The sequence below is a fragment of the Geotrypetes seraphini genome, chromosome 11, assembly GCF_902459505.1.
Source record: "Geotrypetes seraphini chromosome 11, aGeoSer1.1, whole genome shotgun sequence".
NCBI classification, from domain to species: domain Eukaryota; kingdom Metazoa; phylum Chordata; class Amphibia; order Gymnophiona; family Dermophiidae; genus Geotrypetes; species Geotrypetes seraphini.
The window spans coordinates 56,119,943-56,130,566 of NC_047094.1; the positions used below are offsets into that span (position 1 = coordinate 56,119,943).

The 10,624-nt window shown below is 44.3% G+C and overlaps 1 protein-coding gene across 1 annotated transcript in view; it reads right to left on the reverse strand.

The window, feature by feature from the left end:
- Positions 1–9,840, reverse strand: part of NME4 (NME/NM23 nucleoside diphosphate kinase 4) — a 55,521-nt gene extending 45,681 nt beyond the window's left edge. Inside the window, exon 1 of the mRNA XM_033915130.1 lies at positions 9,605–9,840. Coding sequence (XP_033771021.1) covers positions 9,605–9,740 — 136 coding nt within the window. The 5' untranslated portion in view covers positions 9,741–9,840. The remainder of the gene's footprint in view (positions 1–9,604) is intronic.
- Positions 9,841–10,624: the final 784 nt, after the last annotated feature.

Consider the following 10,624-nt stretch of genomic DNA (forward strand, 5'->3'; position numbering starts at 1 on the left):
AAAGGGTTGCAATCTCCTGGGTGCTTTCATAAAAGCAGGAACTAGCAGGGAAGAAATACTCCCCAGAATAGCTCTTGGTCACTCTTCAATGAAGGCTCTTGACAAAGTAGGCAAGGAAATAACATGCCAAACGAAGATCAGACCTCATTTTCTTAGTGGTCAATTACATATGCAAAAGCTGGACATTATGGAAACAAGACAAAGAAGATTGACTCATTTTGAGCTTTGATGATGGAGAAGGATTTTATGTGTATCATGGACCGCCAGAAGAACTAACTAATTGATTCTGGAAGAGATCAAACTGGTACGTCACTCAAAGCTCAAATAATGAAGTTACGACTGTCTTATTTTGCTCACACTGTCAGACGAGAAGGATAATTGGAGAAGGACATCATGTTTGGGGATTTTGAAGGAACCAGGCAAAGAGGGCGACCTGCAATCAGATGACTGGACACACTGAAAACAAACATGGGGATGATGCTGGAGGACCTTACCTATCTAGCACAAAACTGATTTATTTTTAGCACAAAACCGATTTCTTTTTAGATCTGTAATTCATCAAGTTGCTATGATTTGAACACTAACATGATTTGATGGCACCTAACCTAACTAATTTCATTCTTTTAAAATATATTCTTATTGTATTGTTCACTGCCTTGACCTGTATTAAGAAGAGTTGGTATAGTAAGTTTTTCAACAACAAAAAAAAAAAACATTCCAAACAAATAGATGTTGATGTACCACTCCATTCTCCTCTTCAGTCAATGGCACGCAAGGTTAGAAAGAATTCCATAAGCCAAACTCTACATGTTTTCCCTACTTTTTTGTTTGTTTGCTTGGCCATGTTTTAAGATGCCCAGGTGTCCAGACTAAAAGGATTTTCCCAACATTGTTTAAACAGGAATAGCCATCATGTCCCACATCATAGAATAGGTGTAACAAGTAGTAGCAGTATCAGCTTTCCTCACATATTGACTGCCAAATAGAGAGCTGCACGGGAACGGGGATGACGGGAATCCCGCGGGACCCGCGGGGATCCCGCAGGTTCCCCCTTTGGGTCACGGGGATCCCGTGGGGACGCCCCCTAGGGTCGCGGGGATCCCATGGGGACGCCCCCTAGGGTCACGGGGATCCCATGGGGACGCCCCCTAGGGTCACGGGGATCCCATGGGGACGCCCCCTAGGGTCACGGGGATCCTGCGGGGTTGGATCGCAGTGCATTCGAGCCGCGAGGGTAGTCTCCTCCTCCTTACCTGCACTGTCGCAGCACACAGCCGAACGGAAGTCTTCCCGATGTCAGCGCTGACGTCGGAGGGAGGGCTTAAGCAAAGCCCTCCCTTCCTCCGACGTCAGCGCTGACATCAGGAAGACTTCCGGTCGGCTGTGTGCGGCAGGGCAGGTAGGAAGAAGGCAATGGCGAACGAAAGAGGGGGGAGGGGGCGGTCCGCCCCGAAGAATGTGCACAGCCGGTCAGGTCCCCCGATCGGCCGACAAACCTCCCTGCCCTGTAGCTGCGAATCTAAATTACCTCTTACAGCAGCTTCAATACTCCAGCTGCTGTAAGAAGGTAATTTAGATTCGCGGCTACAGGACAGGGAGATTTGTCCGACCGGGCCTGTTCTGTTGTCGGTCGGGTGCGGAAACGCCACAAAGGTAAGGGGCAGGGAGGGAGGAAAGGTGGAGTGGAGAAGAAAAGACGCTTAAGGGGGTAGAAGGCCGCTGAAAGCTCTGGGGAAGACAAAGGGGTGGAGAAGGCCGCTGAAAGGACATGGGGTAAATGGGAGGAGGGGGGGAAGGATGCTGAAAGCACATGGGGAAAACAGGGGGGGGGAGAAGGCCGCTGAAAGCACATGGGGAAGACAGGGGGGGGGAGAAGGCCGCTGAAAGGACATGGGGAAGACAGGGGGGGGGGAGAAGGCCGCTGAAAGGACATGGGGAAGACAGGGGGGGGGGAGAAGGCCGCTGAAAGGACATGGGGAAGACAGGGGGGGGGGGGGAGAAGGCCGCTGAAAGGACATGGGGAAGACAGGGGGGGGGGGGGGAGAAGGCCGCTGAAAGGACATGGGGAAGACAGGGGGGGGGGGGGAGAAGGCCGCTGAAAGGACATGGGGAAGACAGGGGGGGGGGAGAGAAGGCCGCTGAAAGGACATGGGGAAGACCAGGGGGGGGGGGAGAAGGCCGCTGAAAGGACATGGGGAAGACAGGGGGGGGGGGGAGAAGGCCGCTGAAAGGACATGGGGAAGGACAGGGGGGGGGGAGAGAAGGCCGCTGAAAGGACATGGGGAAGACGGGGGGGGGGGAGGAGAAGGCCGCTGAAAGGACATGGGGAAGACGGGGGGGGGGGAGAAGGCCGCTGAAAGGACATGGGGAAGACGGGGGGGGGGGAGAAGGCCGCTGAAAGGACATGGGGAAGACGGGGGGGGGGGGAGAGAAGGCCGCTGAAAGGACATGGGGAAGACGGGGGGGGGGGGGGGGAGAGGCCGCTGAAAGGACATGGGGAAGACAGAGGGGGGAGAAGGCCGCTGAAAGGACATGGGGAAGACAGAGGGGGGAGAAGGATGCTGCCTGACAGGACATGGGGAAGATGGTGGGGGAGAAGGACACTGGAAGGAAATGGGGAAGAGGGAATGGGGAGAAGACCCTGGCAGGGAAGAAGACAGAGGTGCCAGACTATGGGGGGAGTGGAGGGAAAAAGATGGGTGCCAGACTAATTTGGGAGGGGGGGAAGGGAGAGGCACAGTAACAGAGCAAATGGAAGACAGAGAGAAGAGAGGCAGTGGATGGAAGGAATTGAATGAGAATATGAAGAAAGCAGAAACCAGGCAACAAAGGTAGGAAAAAAATTCTTTTTTTTTTTTTTGCTTAAGGATAAAGTAGTATATTAGTTGTGTTGATAAAAATTTATAACATTAGAGGCTCTGGTAGAAACCCGTTTACAAAGTATGTATTCTTCCCAATTAATATTTCCAAATTAATAAAGTCTTTCTGCTTATTTTTAAATGGGTTTCTACCAGAGCCTTTAATTCAGTAGCATAATTAAATGAAATAACTATTTCTGTAGTTTATAGGGACGGGCGGGGACGTAGGGGATTCCTCGCGAGGATGGGCGGGGACGGAGGGATTCCTCGCAGGGATGGGTGGGAGTCCTCGCGGAGACGGGTGGGATTTCTGTCCCCGCGCAACTCTACTGCCAAAGTATCTCTTTTCTATTAGGACTATTTAAGGCTGAAAGGTTAATAGTTTCTGGAATCATGTAATTTTGAGTTTTAAGTAAGCATATCACAGCCTCCCATTGCCATTCAACCTATCCCAATCTGCACCAGGAAACCTACAAATTTCCAAAGCAAAGTTTCTGCAGTGATTTATGTAAGCACATTTTCTTTGTCTTATAATAATGCAAATTTGATGTTTTGATTGCAAATGCAAGCAGTGTCTCACTTCCGGCTCACCACACAATTGGACCCGTGAAGAAGACTTTTTGTCGAAACACGGACCGTGTTGGGTCCTGTATCCCTAGTGGACTAGGTCCTTTAAGGCTCTTATGTGGATGGAATTATTTTATGTGGATGATTTCAGTGTACCTTTGGAACTTTGATACTTTCAAATAAAGTCCATTTAGGAACATCGTCACTCCAGAGTTTTTTTGGGGATTTTTTTTGGTTTCTCTGGATTTTCTTCTTTGGGGATATTTTGTTTTTTGATTGTGAAAGACAATATAAAATGACTTAACAAATATTTAATTTGAATAGTAGCAGTTTCCCAACCTTGCTTTGCATTAATGTTCTGAATGTGTCTGATTTTGTTCTTTCAAAGGAGAACAGGTGGAGTAGAAAAGCAGAAAGAGAATCGGTAATGGGGAGGGGACTGAGAATGGGGACATTAGATTAGAGAATGGCACAGGAACAGAATTGGTACCCATCCCTGCAGATAACAGCGGGAAATCAGCCTGTGTCATTCTTTAGTATCTATCTCAACCTCAGTCCTGGGGCTGGTGTGGAGTTAGCATGCACCACTGCTGTAGACCACTCAGCTCTTCAAGACCTGATCCACTGGTCACTGTGGTGAGGCTGCAGGAAGGGCCCAAATTTCACAGCCTTTCATATGGAACTGCAAGAGACCAGGGAACTTAAATTTTTCATTGTGGTTTTCCAGGATGTTGATGTCAGACAACTGAGAATTAAAGTCCACCAGTTTATTTCCCAAAAAAATTTAAGGGCAGCAGTGATTTAGGGCTCCTTTTATCAAGCCGCGCTAAACCGCCGGACGTGCTAGCTGCTACCACCTCCTCTTGAGCAGGCGGTAGTTTTTGGCCAGCGCGGGGGTTAACGTGGCTTGATAAAAGGAGCCCTAAATCACTGCTGATCTGGCCAAAGCTGAATTATCAAGCTGCATGTTAAAGACTGTTGCTGTATAGCCCAGTCCTAGAAATAACAGGGGTAGATTTTCAAAGTGCCATTAGAAAGCTCACTTATTTAATTTTCAGTCGCAAATTAGAGCAGGTGGGATAAAAAAAAATCTAGGATGGTAAAATGCACCTAGCTAGATTAACCTTCATTTTGTCCAGTTATTAGCAAGCTGAAGATTCACACAATTAGCTTAGTGCCCACCCAACCTCTGCCTACATCCAGCCCATTGGTTTAGGTATTTTGTAAATTTAGGAGGCTAAAGTCATCATTATCAAAAGTACAGGTTTAGGTTGCTAACTCTCAAAGTTAGTTGGCCAAACTAGTTGAGCCTGCCCCTCCTTCCCACCCATAGGGAAATATTAGATGCCAGTGGAACATGCCCATATGAATCTACTGAATGTGCTGCTTCCTCTACCTATCTTGTTCTAATGCACTTTCAGACGTCATTTACACAAGCTTAACCGAGGGCCCTCTTTGCTTTATTGGCCAGTGTAGCCAACTCATCCTACTGCCTAGATTCCTCAACCACCCGATTAAATCTGCCTTCACTCCTTTTCCGAGAGCTTAATGTTTAACTGTACCACTGTTCTCTGCAAGTTGGCTATTTATCCTTCCAGGTAGGAAGGTTTTAAAATTTAGTTTAATACCCAAGAGGAATGGAAAATGGAGCCAATGGTTAGAGCAGCAGGCTGAGAACCTGGGAAGCCCAGTTCAAATCTACAGGTTCTTGAAATCTTGGGCAAGTTATTTAACCCTTATTTAACTCTCCATTGCTTCAGGTACAAATTCAGACATAGCCCTCCAGGGACAGAAAAACACTTTCTGTACCTGAATATACACCACTTCTCCATCACGGCACCTCAAATGTAGACTTCACTGCCGATATATATCAGGGAAGAAAGGTCGCTTAACAAGTTTAAAGGATAATAAAAGGCTGGCTCGTCAAGGACGCTTTTAATTGAGTTTTTGGGATTCTATAGAACTCAAATATTACTCAGAGAGCTATTATCCCTATAAAAGAAAATTAATGGGTAACAATTCCCTATCCTAATGTTCAAACCCTATATGTTCTATTTTCTCCTAAACATTGTAGTTTAAAGTTTCCCTCTTGTTTTGTATATTGTCAGAGTTTTAAAGTATGCTGCTTTTTAAATTTTTTTTTACTAAAATCCTGTTTTTATATTTGTAAATTGCATTGATCTCGATATTGCGATCAAATCAAATTTTAAATAAACTTGAAATTTTCAGACTTGCAAGAGGAATACAAGTATAAGAAATTAAATTTAAAAAATTATATAATCCCCCCCCCCAAAAAAAAACCAAACAAACAAATCAAAAGATCACATTTCCCTTCCCTGTTACACTTTTTTTTCCTGCTCATAGTACTGTCCTCTTCATGCATGCTTCAGTTCTGTCACAATTTTACTTACAAATTCTAGGCTCTTCCACACATAAGACTACCCACTTAGTAAAACAATATTTCTGGGATCATTTCCGAAAATGACACCAAAATACTCAAGGGACCAAGAACAGTTAATGTGCACAGCAACATGAAAAAAATTGTTTAAATGACAGTAAACGCACTGTTTTTATACACAGCCAATTATGCGAGACAACCCACATTCCAAGCACCTTTCCAAAGGATGTCTAAAGTAATCAGATGCTTCTACAACAGAAAGTCTACCCAGGGCAGGGCAGCACTCTGGTGGAACAAGTTTTTAGACCAGAGAGGGTGTCTTGATAAATAACACAGACTTGCCATCCTATAATCCAGAAGCTCAGGCAATATGACAGATAAATCTTGTGCCTCTTACAAAGAGTTCAAAACGCAGCGCTCAGGCCTCTAAAAAAAACCCTCAATGCCCACAACCCTGTCTCCCAAGCTCTAGCATCAGCTCACTGGCTGCCCATGGTCAAATGTTGTGTCTTCAAGGGCCCGATACTAATGTTCAAATCTTTACAAGATATTACAGCTAAGCTGCCTCTGTACGTGCCAAACCGGTCCCTCCACTCACAGGATGAAATATGCTTCAAAACACCCCCCGGTCATGGCCTTTGACTGCAAACCGCCAACCGACGGTCCTCCTCCCACTTCATACCAAGCCACTGAAATTGACTGCCCTCGCAGATCAGATCCTGCAGCTTTAGAAAAGCAATAAAAACACTTCTTCACCTAAACCCCTGCCCATGACCGATGGGATTACAAAGAAATGTATACTGGTACCAGAACCAGTATGTGTCACATAAGGAAAACTTATATTGTAAAATCTTGCACTGTAACTACGGCAAATCTAACATATAAACTATCCGAGTGTCAAATTAGTATAAAACTTGTACAAAAACCTTACACTGTAAGGATAACTATGGCAAATTGTAACCAGTAAATTGAATATTATGTATATTAATATTAGACGCCTAGTACGCGTTTAAAACTTGTATGGAAATTCTGTACGTTTAACCTGTTCTGAGCTCTTTGAGGAGAATAGGATGGAAAAAATTAATTAAATAAATAAATACCTGGAACCTAGTACATAAATTTCATGTAAAAAAGCATAAACATATTAGTCTAATTCTGTTCTGCCTAATGGTTAGAGCAGTGGGCTGAAAACCAGGAAATCAGGGTTCAAATTTCACAATGGCTTCTTATAGTGTTTGAAGACCACAACATTCTACATCCATCTCAATCTGGTTTCACCTTTCCACCTAATAATGGAACCCGTCTTAAGAAACTATACGACAGCCTTCTAGCGACACAGGCAGCAAAAATTGACCCCACAATCACCAAACTAATAATCAATACAACAGACATCAAAGTATTTCGAAAAGAAATCAAAACATTTCTATTCAGAAAACACGTCATTACCAACTAATATCCTCCCTTTATGCACAAGCTCTCCCTCTATAGAATAACACATTAATCAATTCTTAGAACCTTTCCTATCATACATACTCTGATTCCTATATAAACATTTTCCACACTATCCAATAAACTTCTTATGTCATTATTAGGCAACTTCCAATCTGTAAACCGTATATACTGATATTCTCCACTATATTCTCTTATCACTTGATTCCCTGATATGTAATTTTCATAATTGAATCCTCTACCACACCATGTAATGTACATGAATCACTGTTATGTAATTTATCTAGATAATCTTTATTACGCAATTCTTTTGGTAATTCCTATAATTTGTATTCCGCCTTGAACAATATATAATGTATAATGTATTCAAAATTAATTTTCCTATGAACTGTTTTCCTACCTTCTTCTACTCTATGTTTATAACCTAACTAATTTATTTTTCTCAAGTACTTTAGCAAGAATGTGAGCCTTTGGGACAGTCAGGGAACTCTAAGTACTCTCTCTTCATCTTAATTAATCTTACTTATTGCATTTCTTCTGTTTCTACTGTAAACCGCTTAGAACTTCACGGTACAGCGGTATATAAGAAATAAAATTATTATTATTATTATAGTTTTGAGCAAGTCACTTAACCCTCTGTTGTATCAAGTTTCAAGTTTATTAGGTTTTTATATACCGCCCATCAAGGTTATCTAAGCGGTTCTACAATCAGGTACTCAAGCATTTTCCTTATCTGTCCCGGTGGGCTCACAATCTATCTAACGTACCTGGGGCTATGGAGGATTAAGTGACTTGCCCAGGGTCACAAGGAGCAGATACAAACTAAAAGGTCCCTTTTAGAAAGTACCTATTGAGGCAAATACAACACCGTCCATAGAAACTGAATGGGCTGCACGGCATTTGTCACATGGGAATCGCTACTGTGGCTTTGTAAAAAGGGCCCTACGCAACCGATGGCTTTGCACTCTTATTTTCTCACCCTCCAAAGCAGGAGAGAGATTAAGGTGGAAAAGTCATCGATCAGCAGCACAATAGAAATGATGCAAATAGGTGCATAAAATATCATTCTTGATATTATAAAACTATGCTAGATAATTAGTGTGTGTGTGTGTGGGGGGGGGGGGGGTTTTCATCCACAGTTGACCGTCTGCCAAACAAGGCAATTTGGATTTCCTTATTTGCAGGATGAGTTGAGTGTGGTGCCTCAGGAAATGCCATTTTCCAAGGCGATGGCACAGAAGCAAGTGGTTCATCACGCCACCCTGAAAAGGACACTCCGCCCATGCGGTTTTGTGGCACTGGTGGGATATCCACTTGGGTTCCAGGGCAAATTTTGGTAGGTGGGGGGGGGAGTGGGTGAAACCCATGGGCTACCATGGAAACCTCAATGGGGGTTTGGAGGTCCAGGACCAAAATTAGGGAACTTTTACAGAGTTGGTTGGTTTGTCCAGGAGAGAGAAGTTATGCTCAGATGCAGCCAACAGCTACATTTTACAGCACTATTTTTCCTCCCCAAGAACCTTTTTCCTCAATCCACCAAACTCAATGTTATTCTTTTCCTTTATTAAGCTCTTGTAAACCTGCCACGTTCTATATTCATGGAGAGGATGCGGTATATAAACTTAAGGTTTAGTTTAGTCATTTGTACACTAGTAGCATTAGGAGAGTGCACAGCTGTAAGCAAGAAAAACTACAGTATGTTGGCTTTTTAGATTACAAGCTCTCCAGGAATATGAACATATACCACCTCTACTTGAATGCAAATTGCCTTGAGCTACAACTGACAAAGGCCTGACCTAAAGCAAAAAAAAAAAAAAATAAAAACCTTTCCTTCCCTTCACCTTTCTTCTCAAGGCTGAAGAAGAAACAATAGAACTACAGTATATGCTGTGCACCTCTCTTTTTTTAAACGTATATTTCTCGCTTTAATTGTGCATAACACCACAAGGGGGATTATGCACGTTAAGAAACCACTTAAGACTGCAAGGGGCGTCGGGGCTGTGCAGCAGAGCTTGGTGCTGCCAGCAGCCCAGCCAAGGCCTCTTTTTGTATCCCCAGAAAAAAAATAAAACTGCCACGGACAGAGAGGAGGAAAAGGAAGATGAAGGCTGAGATCATGATGCAGCCACTTCAACACTCCACGTGGCACAAACGGCAACAAAGTCGGCTCTTTATCAGCTAACGTCAGCGTATGGGAAGAGAAGGAGAGCAGACAACTGACGCTCTATCAGCATCAGCAACGCTGCCTCCCCCCACCCCGCCCCCATCCTTCCGACCAACAGCCTTCCAACGATCAAACCCCGCGAGCTCCGGGATCGGACTTCGTACTCACCGCTACTGGAGAAGTGGCGCCGGCTCCTAGCAGGAGTGCTGGCCGGCTCCAGGCACTCTCCTCCCACCGCGGATCCGCGCAGCTTGCGGGGCATCTGCAGGAGGCTTCGGACAACGCAGTACTGGAAAAAGCCCATCGTGCAGTTTCTCTTAAGCTTCACCGTACCAGGGCCCTGCTACTGCCCCTCGACCACCGTTCCGGCTCACGAACTCAAGGGGGAAAAAATGCCGGCGTCCGCCCCTCCCCCTTTATCACGTGCGGAGACTGAACGCTAGAGGGCGCTGCTTCCAGGGCTAGTGGCTGATGAGCCTGCGGTTCCTAATTTCATTGGGACTTCTAGCAAACGTTTTTACTGCTATTACCAACAGACTTTAGTATGCAACAAGCCCCAAAGTTTCTACAGTTGCGGTGGATTGTTGTGCCAATTGACAGTCATATTAAAATTGTAGTATATTTGTATTGGTTTTTAGAGTACTTTCATCTTAACCGCTAATTTTGTACTTTAATGCTAAATGGTATCACATGTAAAGGTAGCCCAATTGTTAGCATCAGAATAGAAGGGTTTGGGAGAATATAGTAATCGAATCAATCAATCAATCAATCATAAGATGGGGGAGTGGTGCAGTCTCATAATGTGATTCATCCCAGAAGGCCTGCTGTTCTAGATGGAAATGTAATGCATCTGAAGAAAACCAAAAACCAGGGAAAAACTAGAAATCCTTATGTTTCAACTCTGTGATTTTATTTTATAGATTTATTGAAAAATAAGATGTGGAAAGTAGACTTTGTTCAAATTTGAGACACTCAAACAACAATTTTGGAGAGATCCAGCACCCTCTTTGAAGTGGAATATAAAAAGGAAAAGGAAGGATGAGAGATTCCCCTTCCAGCATTCTTCCTTCCTTACCATAGAGCTGTCATGTGATCCAGTACTAGGAGGGGGCTTTTAACTACTCCTGGTTTTGAACTTGCATCCCAAAGCAGTGTGGTGGTTATAGGTCCTGATTCTAATAATTTAAA